At 50.7% G+C, this 20,383-nt stretch overlaps 1 protein-coding gene across 1 annotated transcript; it reads right to left on the reverse strand.

Moving 5' to 3' along the window:
- Positions 1–704: 704 nt before the first annotated feature.
- Positions 705–20,100, reverse strand: EIF4EBP1 (eukaryotic translation initiation factor 4E binding protein 1). Its single transcript, XM_028527017.2, has 3 exons — positions 19,888–20,100; positions 3,429–3,608; positions 705–1,169 (listed from the first exon to the last, which is right to left on the reverse strand). The coding sequence occupies exons 1-3, from the start codon at positions 20,030–20,032 to the stop codon at positions 1,138–1,140; spliced, it is 357 nt and encodes a 118-aa protein (XP_028382818.1). The 5' UTR covers positions 20,033–20,100; the 3' UTR covers positions 705–1,137.
- Between the last annotated feature and the right edge of the window lie 283 nt (positions 20,101–20,383).

Raw genomic sequence — 20,383 nt, forward strand, 5'->3', positions numbered from 1 at the left:
TAAAAGCCATCTCCAACCACATAAATCGCTTGCTCTGGCTGACACAAGCAACTTGATGTCCTGTCCTGTAAACCCTGACCCGCAAGACCACCTGACCCCAGCAACACTGGGCCCCTGCCTCTCCCCAGCCCACTCATTCTCAGGCCCCAGCTGTAAGTGTCACCTCCTTTTGTATAGACTACTCGCTGGTGACCAATCCTCTGTAATCTCTTTTGTGTGACTTTTCTTATGGGTAAATCATGTGTTTCAATGAAATGGTCAAGGAAGAGAGCTTGTCCCACATTTGTGTCCCTCATGACAGCCCACAGAGGGACCCATTGACAAACATCAGGGGCACATGGATCAGAGAGTCTCTACGTTGGCCAACACTCAGGCTGTTCCCTTTGACTCCTGAGGGGAATGGAGCACAGAGTGAAGGTGACAGATCACCTGCCAGGCTTAAGGAAGCGAAGCCCAGAAAAGTAGCGGCACCCACCACTGAAAAACAAGAGGTGGAGAGTGGCATGGTCCACACCCAGTCAGTCCCACCCCATCTCTGATTTCTAGCGTGCGACTGTAACTTCCGAGCTATAAAATGAGGATGACACTTGCCCTCCTTAGGTCACTGGATCGGCATGAAAACAGAATGAGATGCTATCTAGGAAAGTGCGTTACGTGTGCTGTGAACTAGCCGTTGGTGTTAGTGATCCACGTGGAGCTGAAAAGACCTCAGACAGGGGCCAACTCTTGGCCCTGGGGCGAAGGTGGCATTTATTTCCTCTCTTGGGGAAGCAGGGGGAGGGGAAGTTTCCCAGGCACAGTAATGTAAGGAAGGGGTGGGTATGCCTTCAGAGGAAGAGCCATGATCATCCAGAATGGCTCTTCCAAGTCCGCTTCCTGGCCCCAGGCTGCAGGGTGTGCGCTCAAGAGTCACTCCCCTTGGGGTGCCAGCTCCCGCATGAGTGGAGGCACATAGAGGTATCTGCTGGTGTTCGCCAAGAGGAAGGGGGAGCAGGTGCCCTGACCGAGGGGGCAGAGGACTGGGGCGGTCGACCCCACACCCAATGCCTGCCCAGGACGATGACTGGCTGGTGTGGCTCTTCTCCCGAGAAGAGCCAGAGGGGCCCAGAGGCATTGCTCGATCTGGTGGCTGGTCCCTTAAATGTCCATCTCAAACTGTGATTCGTCACCTGGGGAGAGAAAGGACAGAAGGTCAGGTGAGCAGCGAGCCATTGTTAGGACTGACATTTTAGAGGCCAGGGAGAAGGATTAGCTTTGCAGTTTGGTGTTCCTACAGGAAGGGCAGAGGCCAGGTCCACGTTGCCAAGGAGGATGGAAGGAAGGTGGGACTACACTAGGTATTCTCAGAAACGTAGGCCTGAAGGTGCCCTGTCCAGCTGTGCCCTCTTCCCCAATCCCAAAGGAAGAGCAGTCTCTCACAGGAGAGGTGACAGTCCTGAATTCACATGATTTTTACTATTTTTAATAAGAATGAATGGTTACTTGCAAACTGACATAAACATAATTTCATAGAAAAATATTCCTTAAGCCCTGACCTGTGTGGCTCAGTGCATTGGGCATCAGCCTGCAAAGCAAAGGATGCAGGTTTGATTCCCAGTCAAGGCACGTGCCTGAGTTGTGGGTTCGATCCCCAGTCGGGGTGTGTCCAAGAGGCAACTGATTGATGTTTCTCTTACATTGATGTTTCTCTCCCTTCCTTTCTCCCTTCCCCCTCTCTGACAATAAATAAGTAAAATCTTTTTTAAAAAAAGGAGAGAAAAGAAAAGCATATACCTTCCTTAAGCATATACCTTTTCTGAGCACGTGTCCCAGCTTTTGGTTAAGAAAATGGTACCATAACCTACGAGGAATACATCTGACTGTCTGAAGAATAGCCTGGAATCGTAGTTATTTGGGTAAGTCAGCCACTCACTGCCCTCACCCCCTTTCCGCTAAAAATTCCAAGTCATTCATGCTGCAACAGGTTGTTTTTCTTTTTAATGCCACCGCCTCATGCAGTATCTCCTGGGCAAGGCCCAAGGCTCTACATAGTAAGGTGCCTGCTCTGGTCCCAACGAGAAACAACTGGGCTCTTCTTCCTGTTTTGTTTACACAAACATGTGGATCCAAGGCCAGGAGCCTTGGCTTCTTACATCCAGTTCAGCAAAATGAAGAATGACGTCACTTCCTCACCACCACACCCCATCACAACTGTGTGAAACTACTAGGGATCACTGTGGATAAGGCTGTTGCCCGGGGCACCGCTGGGCCAGCCCTGCATCTGGTACAGGCCAGGGCTGCTCCAGAAAGTGGAAGGGAAGAAGGTAGGCAAGTGGGGGCGAGGGACAGCCTTCAGGCAGTGGTGACTTAGGAGTTGTACCTCCATCCTCAACTTCCAGGCTTTGAAGCAAAAAGTGGGGGTGGGAGGTACTGTGCCCCCAGGTACATCTGTCCCTCCTTCTCTCCATCCTTTAACACACAGCAGGGAACCCCACTGCCTGGTGCCAGCCCCGTTGCTCTCTGCGTCACTTCCTTGCCGTTTATTGCTCTCCAAGTCTGCAAGGCAAGGCAACCGCTTCCTGTCTTGGGCTGTGGGGTTCCCAAGGTAATTATGAAGCATGTCCTGCAGGCCCTGGGTAGATAGATTCTGCTGCTGTCAGCAAAGCCAGCCCAACCCAAGGTCCCAGCTGCTTCCTGCCTGGTCTGGTGCGCTGCCTTCAGGGTGAAGGGTCAGCGGGTTCCAGGCTGGCGGTTTGCTGCACATGCTTACACTGTCTCCTCCTGCAGGGGGTGAGCTCAGATGCTCCGACAAGCCAGGCATGGGGCCATAGAAACTATACCCCCACACACCTCTGCTGGGGGTGCTGCTCTGGTTACTTGAGGGGACCAGAAGGCTTTAGTGACCCCATGGCAAACCTGCAGAAACAACTGGTTGCATTGTTTCTACCCATTTTCGTCAAGAATCTGTTAGTGGACCAGCACCCTGACAGAAGGCATCCTGGGTGCCTTTCTGAGCCTGTTAGACATGTCATTTCTTAGAGGAGAAGGACACCATGTCTTCGAAAAGTTGTCTCCTGCACATGAACACCGTGTGTGTATTTCAAGTGTTGCAGACACCAGGTGCTGCCTAGGGACAATTATGTAGGCACACGTAAGAAGCTGCTATGGGGAACCTCTCATCTCGGTCTAGCTCCCCTTCTGACTAGCTCACCTAATGAGGCCCAATCATCTTTCCTGGGGTTCCTGGGCCCTGTTCCTGGGGAAAGTCGGTACTGGTGAAAGTTCTCCCCACCATCCCCCACAACCCCTACCTCGACCCTCTGGATCCTGAGCTGCTCCACAGGTGTGGCTGTCACCATCATTTTCTCCCTGGAATTCCCCCTAGTGGACACAACTCTCGGTCCACATACATTTCTGTCCCAAGAGTCCGGCCACGCCCAGCCACTCACCGCCTGCTGGCTTTTCTTCGGGGCTGTTTTGCAGGTGGTTCTGGCTGGCTTCCGTGGGGGGCTCATTGCTTACAGGGCTGGTGACCCCCGGAATGGTGGGCAGGTCCCGTGGGGGTGTTTTGGTCACAGGTGAATTCCGACACTCCATCAGGAACTTCCGGTCGTAGATGATCCTGGTACCTGGAAAGGAACAGGGACACTGGTAAAGCCACGTGAACTCCCCGCGGGCCCATCTCTCCGCTTCTCTGAGGCGTGGCTGCAGCAGAGGCAGCAGGTTTTCCTGTGAATGCAGGACCTATAAAAGGAGGAGTGAGACTTCTTCAGGTGCCTGGCGACAGCCTCGGACTCGGCCACCACCAAACCGCCCTGACGACCTGTTACAAGAGCCACTCTGATGCAAGAAGAGGTCCACCGGCCACCAGACTGTGTCCCTTCTTCCTTGGAGCTCTGCACACCCCGTGCTCGCGCCTTCAAGCCCATCGACTCACTCCAGTGCTATTACTTGTGCCAATCACACCCCACAGTGGAAAAGCTACATTTTTACTCACTTTGCAGTTCCATCCTTACAGCGTCATTGTGGGATATCTAGAATCTTAAACTGCATTTGGCAAATGAGCAAACAGAAAATTAAATGATTCTCCGACCAGCAAAAACGAGAACTTTCCCGCCTGGTCTTGGGGAGAGGAGAGACCCAGAGGCCCCGCCAAGCCCATCTCCACTGTGCAAGCCCGCTCTGCCCCGGCCCCGGGTCACCCATCGCCCCGAGGTGTCGCCGCACTTCTTCAGGGTTTGTCCACGGTCCGAGACCCACTCATATTCTTTTTGTCCTCCTTTCCCAAGTGTCACCCTGGGGTGAGGACCGTGTTTTATGGAATTATTCATTATCCTCAAACCAGACCCGAGACCCATCCTGTGATACTTCAAAGCGGAGTGTGTTGTAAGGCACAGGCCCCGGGGTCCTTGGGGGAGACCCAGCTGATCCACCCAACACCAGGGCACAGTGAGAGGCTGTTCAGTCCAAATGGTCTCTGAAGCTCCAGTAACGTGATCCCTCATGAGCACCTGCTGATTGTTCCCTTTTCCACAGAGGGCAGGCCTCAGGTTCAAAGCCTTCAGCAGGCAGGGGAATCTAGCAAGAATTTAAAGCTGCCTTGTTGTCATTATATTTCTTTTTATAGTTGCCTTCTATTTATGGCAAGGGAATCTGGTTTTCCATATATAGGCATGGTATCAAGTTTCCTTTTAATACATAATAGGATATAATTTAACACAGGGTGGGGCAAAAGTAGGTTTACAGTTATTTGTATGGAAAATAGGACAATAATGAATAAATAATGCTACAAGAATACACTCTGCTTTGTGTACTCACAACTATAAAACTACTTTTGCCCCACCCTGGATAATACTGTTATATAATACATCAGGCATGCAATAAAGTATAATAAAAGTGAGATTAAAAGGTAAGGTGATATAAGAATATATTGAACACACGTACAAGCAGAAGGCAAGGCATGATGAAACTGCAGCTGGGAGATGAATGATCAGGACTCCCAGAATGCCCCTACTTGTCAATAACCCTGAAATACCTCCTCTCTCATAGGAGGGCTGTGAGCAGTGACATTCCAACAGCTGGGATTTGTTGCTGGAAGTTAAGCACAGGCCTCTCTGTTAACCCCCGGAGAGGAACCAGCTGCATCTCTGACCTCAAAGGAGGAGGAGTTCCCGAGGTTGGGCTCCAGGTGCTCAGGGGGATCCTGGATGCTGAAGACACAGGACCGGGAGCTCCGCCTGCTTGCCGGGTTGTCCCAGGCTGACTCAGGCGCCATCTAGGCTGTCACCTCATCTTGCTCTCCTTGTCGGGGAGGCAATAATACTGAAGCAGACAGACCTGCTTCTCATCACCTGGTGGTTAAAGTTCACAGTTCCCATTTCTTGGAGGGCGGTGGGGGGTGGGCGGGGAGAGGGGTAAGTAAAAACACAGAGCCGGGGGCTGCACTTCGGGGTCTACTACCAGGCAGCTGTGCAACCAACCCTCTGTGCCTGCTCCTCCCCTATCTGGGCCTCTCCGTTTTCCTCAACTGTTACACCAAAGGCTATGTGCCAATGAACAGAGCAGATTATAAATAAAAAATGGTCCCCTCTCTTTGAGGGGGGATGTCCTGGCTTCAGAGATTGGACCCCTTTTTTGTTTCTTAATTCTCCAGGCTTAGCATCTTACCTCCTCATCTCCTCGCTTCCCCTCATCTTTGCCTTTTTGTTGGTTTGTTCACTACAGAGTAGGGAACTGACCCTATCAGAGTGAAACCTAAGAGCTGGGGATTCTGTTGTCTTAAAAAAAAGAGCTTTGAGGCCAGCAGTTTCTGGGAAGTTCCTTTAAAAGTCACCAGCCCTCAGTGATTTTTAAAAAATATTTATTTTTAATTTTTATTTTTTTAGAGAGAGGGAGTGTAAGGGGATGAAAGAGAGAGAAACATCAATTTATTGTTCCACTTATTTATGCATCATTGGTTGATTCTTGCATGTGCTCTGACTGGGAATCGAACCCACAAGGTTGGTGAACTGAGCAACCCAGACAGGGCACCCAGTGATCTTTTAAAAAAAAAAAGAAAAGAAAAAAAAGTAAGCCCTGGCTGGCGTAGGTCAGTGGATTGAGCAAGGGCTGCGAACCAAAGTGTCCCAGGTTCGATTCCCAGCCAGGGTACATGCCTGGGTTGCAGGCCATAACCCCCAGCAACCGCACATTGATGTTTCTCTCTCTCTCTATATATATCTATATCTATATCTATATCTATATCTATATATCTCCCTCCCTTCCCTCTCTAAAAATAAATAAAATCTTTTAAAAAAAATTAAAAAATTGTGGTGAAATATAAATAACAAAATTTATCATCTTAACCATGTTTAAGTGTACAGTTCAGCAGTGTTAAGTGCATACACACTGTTGCACAACCAAACTCCAGAACTCTTTTCTCCCTGCAAAACTGAAACTCTGAAACCATGAAACAACCCCTCATTTCCCCTCCCAGGCGCCCGGGGCACCGCCATCCCGCTTTCTGCCTCTAGGACTCGGCCTCCTCTAGGTCCCTCACGTAGGTGGAGTCACACAGCGTTTTTCTCTTCGGGACTGGCTTATTTCACTGAGTGTAACGTTGGCAAGGTTTGCCTTGTTGTTGCAGCATGTGCCAGAGTGTCCTTCCTTTTTACGTATCGTATAGTAATATTCCATTGCTTGGAGATACCGCAGTGTGTTTGTTCACAGACACTTGGACTGCTCCACCTTTGGGCTGTTGTGAACAATGCCACCATGAACATGGGTGTGCAAGCGTTTCTTCGAGCTTGCTTTCGATTCTTAGGGCTATATGTCCAGAAGGGCCCTGGTAATTTTTAAATCCTTATTTACACTTAAAAGAGAAAAAGAAACAGCTTCTGCTTTCCTTTTGTCTTATAGCTAGAGCACTTAATTAAAGATTAAATCCTCATCTGTGCTAATAAAGTCCATATGCTAAGTGATGGCAGAGGTGGTGCCGCCACGAGGGTGTAAATTTAGCTGCAGAGAGTAGAGGGCGGAGTTCAGGAATCAGCTGACGAGGCACCAAGCCTGGGGGGCGGGGAGTGCGGGGACCACAAAGCCACTCTGACTCAGTTGGGGCCAGTGAGGAACGGAAGCTGCAGATCAGTGTGGTGGAAATGCTCCCTATGAAGCCCTTTGGCCTGTTAAGACTTTTTTTTTAATTGTTTGATTTTTTAGTAGTTTTTTTTAAGATTTTTTATTTATTTTATTTTTTGAGAGGGAAGGGAGGGAGCTAGAGAGAGAGAGAGAGAGAGAGAGAAACATCAATGTGCGGTTGCTGCGGGTCATAGCCTGCAACCCAGGCATGTACCCTGACTGGGAATCGAACCTGTGACACTTTGGTTCGCAGCCCTTGCTCAAACCACTGAGCTATGCCAGCCAGGGCAAGACTTTTTTCTTCTATGCCTTCATGGGATTCACCACTGCACAGCTTCAGTTTAACAGTGATCTGGAAATTCCCTAGACTTCCCACAGATAAGGAAAACTAACAAAACACATAGTTCCATATAGTCCAAGATAGGAATTTTTGGCTGAAATTGTTGCTGTGGTCTCCTGGTGCTGGGGACTTGACCTGCGTTTGGGGGCAGGAAATGACACCAGAAGGGGATGCCAAGGTCCCAGCAAGGAGCTGGGCAGCAGCAGCTGGAGGTGCTGGTCAGCTGTGGTCTTATGGAAGTTATAATAGGAAGCAAGCGGGGCTGGCCCAGAGAACCCCAAGTTCAGGAACTAGAGGCACTGTGGGAAATGAGATGGGGGCTGACAACATGGAGAGGCTCTTATGTTCCTCACCCCAGGAGGGATGGGAAATTGAGCTAAAGCTGACCTCCTGAATGGTGAGCCTCAAACCCCCTGCCCTGCCCTGCTTCAGGATAATGAGTAAAGATACAGACCTATAGAAACTGATTTGGAGAGGGGGTTCCCCAGTGAAAAAACCCAGCTGGCTGCCAGATAGAGCCTAACAGTCTCCAGAATGCACAGCGGCCTCCAGTCAGCTCTTGGGCACCTCACTCTTAAATATGAACTGCCAAATGCTTCCACGTGTTTCTGAGAATAAATTAACAGGAGGAAAAAATAATAAAGGAAGCAGAATATTTAAAGAACAGAAAGACAAAAAGATGAATAAGCAAAAAGATAAATTAGAGATTCAATACTGGATAACAGGAAGTCAAGAAAGAGAGAGAAGAGCCCTGGGTGGGTGGCTCAATTAGTTGGAGCATCATCCTGTACAACAAAACATTGCGGGTTTGATCCCTGGTCAGGGCACACACCTAGGCTGCGGGTTCGATCCCTGGTCGGGGTGTGTAAGGGAGGCAACTGATGTTTCTCTTTCTCTCTCTCAGATCAATAAACATATCCTCTGGTGAGAGTTAGGAAAAAAAAAGAGAGAAAGAAGAAGCTGGTAAAAGGAATTCACTTAAATAGAAAAAAGGAAGAGAATTGTCCTGAAGTAAAGGATGAGTCTTGAAATGCCCTTTGAGTATCCAGCACAACGAATTAAAAACACCAATTGAACATTCATTGTGATATTTCACAATACCAAGGATAAAGGGAAAATTGTACAATCTTCTGGAAAGAAGGGGGAAAAACAACAGGTGCACACAAGGACTGGGAATGACAATGGTACGAAATTTCCTAACGGCAACGCCGGAAGGCTGAAGACTGTGTCAGTCTTGAGTTTTATACTCAGCCAGAAGCTAGTCAAGTAAAAGCAGAATAGAGATCTTTTCAGAAAGCTACGGGAAGATGTATTCTACCAAAAGGAAAGAAAGACGACAGGCTTCCGGGAATCCTGGGTCGTCAGCTGTGTGGCAGGTTCGGAGCAGCCAAACCACGTTAGTTCAGGAAAGAGGGGGAAAAGGGACCAGTAATTTCAGAAAGCTGACTGCATGTGCAAAACCATAATAAGAGGTGCTGGAGGGTGTAGCAAGACTTACTAGCATGAAAACTAAGCACATTTTTAAATGAAGCAAGTTTTAAAAAGTTGTTTAAAAATGTAAACACTATTATTGTAAGCTATTTGGCTCATCTAGTCATAGCAATAAAAGTAATGAATACATATTTTTAAAAACTTGTGATATAATTATTTTGGGCCAATGGGAGGAGAGGACAAGGATGTACACATGCTAATAAATTATCATCTGTCAAAAAATAAGTCAAGAGATAAAATCAATAAAAAGTTAGAAACATACAGGTAAATCCCCCGGAGAAGGGCTGAGAATGTTATTAGTTGCTTCTGAAGAATGAGATAGAGACAGGGGTGGGAGAGACAAGAGGCTGCTGTATTATTAGAAGCCTTTTAGTACTTATGAGTTTTAACTTTTTACATATATAAACTTTTTACATGTAGTACCTTTAAATACTTTTATTGTGAAAAAATCGAGTACATACAAAAGTAGACAGAATAATATAACTGTACACACACACACGCTTTTTTTAAAACTAAGGAACAGGTTAAATAAATTATGGATTAGACCTACATTATGATGCTGTGCAGCTACTATTTGAAATAAGAAAAGTGTGCACTGTTCACAATGTATTGTATGAGAGTCACAGAACTGTATGTTGTATATGTTTGTGGATTAAAGCAAAAAATAAAAATAATAATAATAACCAACCAAACATCTTTTACACTGAGCATTTTTTTAAAATACAAAATTCTAATAAGGTTGTACGGACAATAAGCAAACAAATAAAGATATAGAGTCATTCTAAGGATATAGAATATCCTTTTCTAGTAAGCCAAGTTAAAACTGCCTTGGCTAGAACTGGGTAGCCTCCCCCACCCCACCCCCAAAGCCCAGGGCACCCTCTGCTGGGCTGGAGAAGCAGCCTGGTGAGCTCACCCCTCTGGCACCTCTCGGGCTGGTGTACTAGCCTCTGTCCACGCTAGACTTAACTCCCACAAACTGTATTATTCAAGGATGGGCACTACTGCAACCCAGGGACAAGTGGTAACCCTCACCTACACAGCAGCACTCTTTCTTCAATCCTAGGCCCCCAAAGCAGGTGTGTGGGTGTCACTTAATTACTTACGAAGTGCTTTGCACCAGCACCACGCTAGGGGCTAGGGACGTGAGCAACAGCTAGAGCTTCCTGACCTCAGACACCTGTAATTTACAGTAATTTACATAGTCAGCGGAGAGGGACCTGTAAACATTTGAATACAGTCAACTGTGTGAAGCCTCAAAACAGAGGCGTAGGTGGGGACCACAGAGGGACAGGGGAGTTACCTACCCTGTGTGTGCCAGTGGGGACAGAGATGCCAGGCCCCCCATCAGCCTGCTCTTCCAGCTTCTGGGAGCCTGATCCTAAACCCCAAACCAGAGAAACATCCATATCACCCCAAAAAGGGAGGGGCTGTGGGGGAGGGGGACTGGGGACGACCTAGAGGGGAATCCAGAACCTTGTCCCCCAGCAGGGCAGGAGTGGAACAGAGGTGGGTTCCCCCACGGTTCAAACCACCTGTGTAGCTGGGATCCTGTTGGGGGTGGGGGTGGGTAGTGGGGAAGGTAGAGGTCAAAGTTTGGTCTTGAACTACCGGTAGAGAAGAACTGAAGCTATTTTCTAACTGAAAGCCTATTTATTTATTTATTTATTTATGTATTTATTTATATCCTCACCCGAGGATATGTTTACTGATTTTAGAGAGAGAGGAAAGGAGAGAGGAGCATCAGTGGGTCAAATGTCAACTGGTTGCCTCCCATACCTGCCCCGACTGGGGATTGAACCCGCAGCCTTTTATTGTGTGGGATGACACTCCAACCAACTGAGCCACCCGGCCAGGGCTGAAAGCCTTTTTAAATGAACCACTCTACAAGCATGTGGCGGGGTGGGGTGAGGGGGATGTAAGTTCAGCGGCCAACAAGAGTTCCCTGCCCTGTGGACGGGGGTGGGGGGGTAGGGCGTGGGGGGTGGTAGGGACCACTCCTCAGGAGGACTACTTGCCGCTCTGCCTATAGCCTGTGGTTAGAAACCCCATTCTAATCACTCTGGGCAAATTATTACTCCATCTCTTGGTGCCTCCGTTTCTTCTGCCTCATGGGGATGACGATTTCAGTGCCAGCTCTAGGGGGTGGTTGTGTGGATCAGAACAGTGGCTGGCACAAAGTATGCCCTCTGCAAACAAATCCTGGCTATTACCATGACCAGTATGGCTCCAGGTGACATATTTTACCCTTTCTTGGGCCCCATCCATGCCAGGGTCCAATATATGGTCAAAGCTGGGACAAAACAGGGGAGAGAAAAACAACCCTGGAAAGAGCCCTGGCGGGAGGGGAGTGTTTCTCAAGGCATGCTCTGTGGTGAGGGCAGTTTACTTGAAGGTATAAAGTGGCTTAGACGTTCCCCCAGAGTCTGGTTTCCTCACCTGTAAACAAGGGTGGTAGATTAGGCTCGTGGAACTATTTTTAAAGCATCAACCCTGCACCAGGCTTTGTAGATAATCTCCAGGGTCTGTTCCAGCCCTGATACACTCGCATTTATTTTTAGGATCTCCTTGTTGGCAGGCACTTAAAGTGGTGCAAGCAGCAGGGGCCGGAGGCAGAAGCTCTGGGCTCAGACCTGGGCGCGCCACGCACCAGCCCCTCGACTCCGAGCCTCGCTCATCAGCTCGAAGAGACAACACTACCAAAGTCCACACCTCACAGGAGCATCGCGGAGGGTAAGACAACGCCTGTCTTGACTCCTTTTTTGAGAACCACGACATCCACACAATGGCTATTATGAGAAAGTCACTCAGGAGAGCGTACACAAGCAGGAGGTGGAAGAACATTTACTTCCGTCCTCTGCAGCCAGTGCAGTGCCGAAAAGGTGCTCAAAAACACCTACTGCATAAATGAATGCTGTGGTTTTCAGGTAAAGTGACTGTAGCAATCTGTCATCACTGCCTGCCTGGGGGCCAGACCCTGCACTCACAGCCTGATGTGCTGGGTCTCGCTGTCCCCAAACCCCCCCAGGGAGGGAGATACATTACCCTCAACTCACAGACAGGAAAACTGAGGTTCAGAAAGGCTGCCCCCCTCTGCCACCCAGACGGACATCCAGGGGCAGACCTAGCGTGTCTTATCTCCAATCCTAAACACCAACCTCTGTTTAAAATTAGCCAGGCAGATGGGCTATTGAGCCTCAGCCAGCACTGACAACTGGAAAAATTACAGGGGTCTTCAGACTTCTACTTCCTCTGAGTGTTTGGCTGGAACAGGACGTTCCCTGAGCGAGAGGCCTGCCTTAGCTTCTCCATCTCCCTGCAGTGCCCACACTCGGGTTCCAAATGCTGCTGGATGCTGCAACTCCTGTAAGTTGAGCTGAGCTCATCCCTCACTCCCCCCCCCCCCCCCCCCCCCCCGGGCCTCCCCTGGCAGCATTCTTCCCTGGAGCGGGATGGGAGGCCCAGCAAGCGTACAAGAATGGAATTCCTAGAACTGCTGTTCCCATTCCAGGGAAAGGGAGAGCGTTTCACAACAGGGTCAGGGGGAGGCTTGAATGCTTGCGCTCACCAGATGCAGGCCAGCAGCCTGGGAACAAAATAATCCGGACGACTTTAAATTCGGCTCTCACCAGCTGTGTGTCAACCTGGAGGCGCGTGCACAGGAGGGCCAGGGTCCAGCACGGATCTCCCACCACCACCACCACCAGGCAGCAGCCGCAAGTGTCTGGGCAGCGTTTCTGGCTGAGCTGTTTAGCAAGCAGGCCTGACTTGTCGGGGAAAGTCTTGGTGAGAGAAGCAGAGATTTTTCCTCACCTCGGCCCCCACCAGCTTTGCAAAGAGAGCCAAGATTCCTACGTGTCTCACGCCAGGAATCTTATGAAGCTCCTCGAATACCAACTAGGGGCGATCAGCAAATGGCCAAGGGCCTTTCTGGCTAGTCCCTCTTTTCAAAGGAATTCCCTTGAAGGAAATAAGGCCAGTGCATTGAAAACAAACAGGAGGAACAAGGCTTTCACAGACACTTGCAAAACAAAAAGGCTAAAATAATTATTCTAAGGGCTGGCCAAGCTCCTTCCTCTTCTCTCATTCCCCCAAATACTTCAAAATGTACCTGTGCAGACCAGGGTGGGGGGACTCCTGGAGTTCACTACCAACAGGGAGGGCCCTTCTGAAATGCCTCCTGTTATACAGAAATACGTGCTGTCCTTGGAAGGGGGAGGGGCACTGTGTTTTGTGTAAACTGTGCCCCCCTAAATTCACATGTTGAAGTCCCAACCCCCAGTACACCTCAATGTATTCAATATTTGGAGATAAGGTCTTTAAAGAGGCCATTAAGTTAAAATGAAGCCACTGGGGCCCTGGCCAGGTGGCTGAGCTGGTTGGTGCGTCATTCCATACACCCAAAGGTTGTGGGTTCAATTCCAGGTCAGGGCATATACCTAGGTTGTGGGTTCGACCCTCGGTCAGGGTGTGTATAGGAGGCAACTGATCGATATTTCCCTCCCACATTGATGTTCCTTCCTCTCTCTCTCTCCCCACTTTCCTTTGTCTCTGAAATTAATGAACATATCCTCAGGTAATTTTGACCATATCCTTCAAAAAAAATTTTTTTAAATGAAGCCATTGGGGGGTGGACCTTAATCCAATATGCTGGTGTCCTTATAAGACAGAGAGATACCATGGAGGAATGGACTGTGGCCATGTGAAGAGGCAGTCTGAGATGCCTGAGCCAAGTGCAGGGGCCTCAGGAGGAACCCACCTTGCTGGCACTTCGATCTTGGACTTTCAGCCTCCAACACCGTGAGAAAAGAAGTTTCCATTGTTTAAACCACCCAGGCCGTGGTATTTTGCTATGGCAGCCCTGGCAAAGTAATCTAGGGCCACTTTACCCTTTTATTCCGAAGCGCTGATGGCAGAAACCTGTTTTCCCACACATACCCTCCCTAAGCCAAGAGACCTAATTGTTGCCCTCCACGCTATACGCATCACCAGGACACCAAAGCGAGTTCTCAACCTGTCCTGAACCTCCTGGTATTCTCCCTCCTGCCCACTTTTGGGCTGCTGCGCTCAAAAAATCAACTCCAGCCTATTGTCAGTACTCCAGAAAAATCAAGGACGTGCCAATGGCTAGGCAGAGCAAGAGAGGGCTCCTCCGGAGCGTTCCCAGAGCCCGCCCCCTTGAAGGGGAAGAGAAGGTAGGCCGGTTGGCAGTGAGTAACGAGAGGCATGACAGAAAGTGAAATGTATTTACTGCCCAGGGGTCTGGCCTCATGGCCATCTGTGCGGTTTGCTTGGTGGAGCTGGACCAAAGCCCTTGGAAATGCGGCATGGGATCTATGTTATGACTCAGTGTTTCCCAGAAGGTGTCCTCTGCTCTCACACCCGGAGTGGATGCGCAGGCTGGTGGTTCTGGTGTGCTTCTGCACCTGGCCTTGGCTCTGCCAGCCAGTCAAGCTCCCTCAAAGGACCACTTCTGGAGCCTTGGCCCTAGTGGAAAATGGTCTGAAAATGTGCCACAACTCCTCCCGTCCCTGTTCACACACGTGGCTTCCCCCTTTCAAAGGCCGCTATCCCCCCAACCCCACCCTTCCAATCTGGGCTAGCCCTGTGTCTTGCTTTGACCAACAGAATACAATGTTTAAGTGAATACAGCCTGGGCCGTAAGAGGCCTTGCAAACTGCCAACCAAAGAAGCTCAGGTTAAGACTCTTGAATAGAGTGAGACCAAGAGGACAGAGAGCTCCCAGCCTCCCTAGTGTCTCCAGCAATGCCCAGATTTGTGGGTGAGGCCGTCTTGGACCCTCTCTAGCCAAGGGCAAGCCAGCTGCCCAGTGTAAGTGAGCACAGGCCAGATCACCAAGGGCTGCCCAGGTTGCCCCAAGAATGGACAGAAACAACAGCCTGTTGGTGTTGCTGAAGTTCCTAGTTTTGTGGGGGCGTGTTAGACGGCAACAGCTAACTGCCATAGACCTTCTCATCAACACAAGCACCCCTGGGCAGCTGGTGAGCCCCGGCACTCGGGGCCTGGTCTCTGAGCCCTCCCAGTGAACTTTCCTGGACACAGACATTGGATTCCAAGGCCCCTTTTGTTGCCCATGTCCTTGCTGCCCAAATGCCATGGGCAGATGTCATCTACTCCTGCCTGGTCGGTGATACTGGGTACACGCATGTATGTAAGGAGCATCAGTCCCTGGTCTGAGCCCCTGGCCCCCAAACTGACTTGTTCAGTAGAAAAGAGTCACTTCTTTCTGCTCAGTAACAATAGAGAAAAGTAGTATCAGTAATACTGTTATCTGCAATACTGGACTAAGTGGGAAAGTTCAGAGAAAGTAAGTTTCTGCTGGGACATCCCAAGATAAATAATGAGCCCTTGTAAATGTTATCATTAAGACAGCTCAGAGCAGGGCCTGGTAGGAAAGAAAGTAGGTTACCCTGAAAATGCTTCCATTCCGGGATTCTTCTCAACCTCTCCCATTCTAGACACCAGACCTGGCCCTCAGCCGCGGAGATGCAAAGATGAGTAAGACTGCTCTGAAAGAACTCTGAGCCAAGCGAGTGAACACACACATCAAACTTACACACGTGAGCCGTTTGTTATGAATCATAACAGAGGAAGAACCCTGGCACGGATTAGGTAAGACCAGAACGTAACACGTTTTCCATTTGTTCAAACACGACAGAGTCTGTGTGTACAAATGAGTAATTTTCATTAAAAACTTTCACCTTGGGACGCCATCCTGTTTTCAGCACTGCTGCCCCTTCCTAACTTCTCTTCTGGAAAGACATCAAATAAAGGCCCATACAAGAGAATGCCTCACTCCCAACAGACAAAGATGGGACCACCCTGCCTGCATTTCCAACAAACTTGGTAGTAAAGACCTGTTTGCTCTTTCAAGAAAAAAAAAATCAAACCCCTCTTTCAATTAATAAAGGCCCCGCTGCCTTTGAGGATATTGAAAAACATTTGTAAGCCTTTGAATGCAATTAAAATCTAACCCCTCTGTCCGCATTGTTAGAATGTGAGTCCTACCAAGGGTGATTTCTCTGAGTGGGCAATTCTCACTTGAGTTTCATACAAGTTCTACTGGTTCTACTGGTTCTACTGGTTCAAGGGTTGGGGGCTGTCTGTCTAATTGCTTCATGCTACGGACACAATGTTGATGCTTATAGTTCATTTTCCTCAACTTCAGAAATCCAAGCCCCTGAGATCAAACAGCCTTCCAGTTCTGGATGTGGTGAATGTCCTAGAAGCAGGGAGGCTCGTGGGTGTCGGAGGGAATTTGGAGTGCCCTGCACCACGGCCCCCATCACAGTCTCTAATGAGGGACAGATGGCGGAAGGTTTGGGCAGTGGAGTCAACTTTTTGGTGTCTCTGGGCCACACTGGAAGAAGAAGAGCTACCTAGTGCCATCCATTAACTACATTGCGACACAAAAATCACCAAAAAAACTCATGTTTTAAGTAAATTTACGATTTTGTGTTGGGTCACATTCATAGCCATCCTGGGCTGCATGCAGCCCAAGGGCCACAGGTTGGACACCCCTGTGAAATGCTGTAAAAGGAAGCTTAGGTCAATGTGAAGAGAGGTCCATATTTCCCTCGCTGCTTTAATGTCCAAGTGCTTTCAACCTGTCCTTAATAATGAGATATACTCTCTGTGACTGACACCTTGGGAGCTGGCTGCACTCTAGCTTCAGCGCCCAGTACCCGCCCTCGCCCCCACCCCCGCTTTTCCCGCATGGTCTGTTCCACAGCCAAACATTTGGGAGCTGCTCCAAGGTAAGCTTCCTGGGCACAAACTGTGTCTGTCTAACAAAACAAGGTGTCACTAACACCTGCAGCTCTACCTGCTTACCTCTGATCAACCTTATCCAGGCACAGGGCTTTAGTATGCCTTAAGAGAAGCCGAAGAACCCGAAGAACCCAAAGAACCCTTGTAGGCTCTGGGGTCAAACATGCAACACGGAACCAGGAATGCGGAGGCTGGTGGGGGTGGGATGGAGCCAAGGAAGGTTTCTGACCCGTACAAACATTCTGCTGGTTTATGGAGCCACTGCAGCTTTTCAAGGCTGCACGGGCTCAAATATTCATCAACGACACTCGCTTCAGCAAATTCCTTTTGAGGTCCACAGACACTTAACTTCAAATCTGTGGCTCAGCCTGCGCATGCGCGCATGTGTCCGGTGGCGGCGGCAGCGCAGGCAAATGACCACGGCAAGTGAGCTGGAGTCATCGGGGTGGAGAGGACTCAAATCGATTGCGATCCTTTTCCTCCAGGGGCAAGCACTGAAGTGCCATGTCCAGCAAGAGTGACTTCTGGACACCTACTTCTGCAGCTCCTGACACCTCCAGTGAACGAGTGCGGGCACCCATGCTGCCTTTCTCCCTAGACCCCATTTAAAGATGGACGCCAAACCCAAACTCAAGAGAAATTTGCCTGAATAGAAGCATCACTTTTTTTTTTTTTTGCCGGATCCCGAGGTCTAAAAAGATGAGGAAGTCACGTTCCACTAACTCAAAGTACAGTAGTGCCCCCTTATCCACGGGGGACACATTCCAAGACCCTAGTGGAGAATGAAACATGACAGAACCAAACCCTGCCTGACTAACAGGTGGAGAGCATACTCAGCGCGCATCTGCTGGACAAAGGGATGACTCACTCCCCAGGTGGGACAGAGAAGGATGTCATATGATTTCACCATGGTCAGAATAGTGTGCAATTGAAAACTTATGAATTATTTATTTCTGGAACTTTCCACTTAATCTTTTTGGACCATGGATAACTGAAATGGAGGAAAGGGAAACCGTGGGTAAGCAGGGACCTACCATGTTCAAGTGTGGCATTTAAACCAATCACTGGGAGCTAGTTGGAAATACAGAATCTCAGGCCCCACCCCAGAGCCTACAGAGTCAGCATCTGCATTTAAAGGAGGTCCCCAGGCAGTTCACAGGTACACTGAAGACTGAAAAACAGCACTTCGGACCGGAGAAAATGGGCACCAGAATGACCTTTCCTCATTAGGTCGAGCTTTTCTGCCCTGGCAAGGGGGTAGGATCAGGTGCGTCTGGGAGGAAGATTTCACACCTTGGCTGACTGAGGCAGAGGCAAGCCAGGGCTCCCTGGTCATAGACCGGGAGCTGTGCCTGCCGCACTGGACACCCCTGACAAGAAAGACCTGGCTTCAGGCTCCTGGCGCTGCGAGCTTTCTCCCAGTTGGCCTCAGAAACTAAGTTGCACTCCGATGCAGAAGCCCCTCTCTCCCACCTAAAGGCCCTCAACGAGGATTTGCTGCGGTCTGACAGAAAACACTCACTTCCCAGTCCAGAGTGAGAAGTGGAGAGTTCGCTACATAAACGGTGCCGCTGGGTGTTGCTTCCAATCTGATCTGTCCCCATCCAGCAACAAAAGGTGCAAAAAAGGGGCTTCTGGAACCCTCGGGGCTGCCCCAGTGCCCTCCCTGAAGAGGCCAGCAGATTCACTCCCTTGCTTGAAGAAACTCCCCCCAACTGTTGGGAAAGATCCACAAAGACACACCAGGACACAGAAAAAGCAGGGCAGCGTGGACGACATAAAGGTCAGCCAAGAAAGAGAATTGGAGTCAAAAGTGGCAGGAAGCCTCCCTGGCAACTTTTCCTTGGTAATTTTTAACAGGAGAGACAACAGTTGCCCCTTCTATGCTTGGTTGCTGCTTCTTGCCCCACTCGGGACATTACAGAGCGGACACCAATTTTTAAGCTTTGGGGCCTCAGAGCCATGTTCCGTAGCAGAAGGCAGCACGGCTGGACGAGGATCCCCTAACAAGTCCAACGTTGTATGTTTTGGATCAAACAGCCCAAGACCTCGGATCTGGCTGTGCTCGCTGGTGGTGGGACAGCTGCCTGAGAAAACAAGAATGTGGCCCGGGACGTTGGCAAGAGATGAGGTTGCACTGCGCCCGCCCCGCCCCGCCCGCGTCTGCCCGCACCCTTGTCTCAGCGCAGCGCCAGGATCCGTGGCCGTTTTTTGAGTAGTTTGAGCAGGAGCAGTAGAGGAGGGTGTAGGGGAGGGAAGAAGGGCAAAAAGGGGTGAGGTCAGGGCGAGGATGGGAGGGCCGTGGTGAGCCACGAGGAGGATTTCATTATGCAAACATGCGGGCAGGTTTCATCAGCGCTCGTGCGCGCGGGGGATCCGGGGCTGGGAGGTAATGCCCGGCTCCCGAGGGCAGCCCAAGTCTGGCCCCAGCCCGTGCCAGCACAGCTTCCTCTTCCTCATCCACTCCTAGGGAGGTCACACGGGGTGCCCCCTCCCTCCCGGACAGAGGAGCGTGTTTTTCTGCACGGCCCTGCCCGAAGCCCCAGGTCCCTCCTCGGAGTTCCCACACCGTCAAACGGCAATCTGCCACAGTTGCCGGCGACGCGCTGCCGGAGCAGGCGAGCACCCTCAGCCCAAAGCTTCCGTCAGAGGGTGCTTGCACGAGGAAAAACTGGGGGTATCTCCGGAAGGAAAAAAGCGCTCCGCAAGAGTCATTTATCCCAACAGAGGACGCCCGTCCCATCCCAACAAAACCCCAGGCCAGTCCTCTTCTTGATCGGTGGGCACCTTGACCCCACTGTATTCCGCCTCAGGAGTGCCCCCAACACCCACAAGAGGCAGCACGCCTCGGCGAGTGGCAGTCCTGGAAGCGTGCCTTTCTGTTTGCGTGGGGGACACTCGGCTGTCGCTACGAGAAGCAGGAAACTAATGGGACAGTTTGCAACCCCAGCTCGGGAGGACGCACCCAGAAGGCAGGCAACGGGACGTGGCCACTCGCTCGTTCCCTGTGGCCACCTCCGCTGCCTCCCTGATGCCCCTTTCCGGTTCTTCCCAGTCACCGCGACCCTGGGTCTGGTCGCCCCGTCCAGTGGACGGTTCCCAGTCCCGCCTGCTCTGCCCAGTCCATCCTCTCCACCGCCCGCACCCGGACCTCGCGAGCCCGTGCCTACCTCCCGGGGTAGTGCTGAACAGCGTGCCGCCGGGGGTGGTGCTGTAGTCCCCGGGGGGCAGCTGCACACCGTCGCTGAGGACCACCCGATGAGTGGCGGGGATGGCCCGGCTTGGGGTCTGGCTGCAGCTGCTGCCCCCGGACATGGTCTCCCGCGCACTGTGCCTTTAGCCAGAGCGTGGCCCTCCTACTGCTCCAGCCTCGCCCCGCCTACCTCGGTCCAGCCCCGCCCAAGGCAGTCCCTTCCGCCTGGTTCTCTCAAGTCCCCTGGGATTTGTAGTTCCAGCCCTCCCCCAGCCCCACCAGCTGCCCAGCTGCTCCCTGCACTTGGGTTCCTCCTTATCCCATGATGGGAGGCCCCCTACCGACCGTCGCCTGCCCGCGGGTGCTGCGCCGCCCCCTGTTTTCCTTCCACTTTCGCTCCTGGGTCCCTCCCAACTTCGCCAGCAGGGATGGGGTGGGCGTGGGGGGTTGGGGGGCTGGCCTAGGTTAGTGCA

The sequence above is a fragment of the Phyllostomus discolor genome, chromosome 11, assembly GCF_004126475.2.
Source record: "Phyllostomus discolor isolate MPI-MPIP mPhyDis1 chromosome 11, mPhyDis1.pri.v3, whole genome shotgun sequence".
Lineage (NCBI taxonomy): Eukaryota > Metazoa > Chordata > Mammalia > Chiroptera > Phyllostomidae > Phyllostomus > Phyllostomus discolor.

Bases quoted from the DNA above. Each gene is read 5' to 3' on its own strand.
- EIF4EBP1 (XM_028527017.2), bottom strand. From the start codon at position 20,032: ATGTCCGGGGGCAGCAGCTGCAGCCAGACCCCAAGCCGGGCCATCCCC. The intron at 3,609-19,887 runs GTAGGCACGGGC...GTTCCTTTCCAG, and splicing joins GTTCAGCACTACCCCGGGAG to GTACCAGGATCATCTACGAC. The intron at 1,170-3,428 runs GTGAGTGGCTGG...TTCTCTCCCCAG, and splicing joins CGAAGAAAAGCCAGCAGGCG to GTGACGAATCACAGTTTGAG.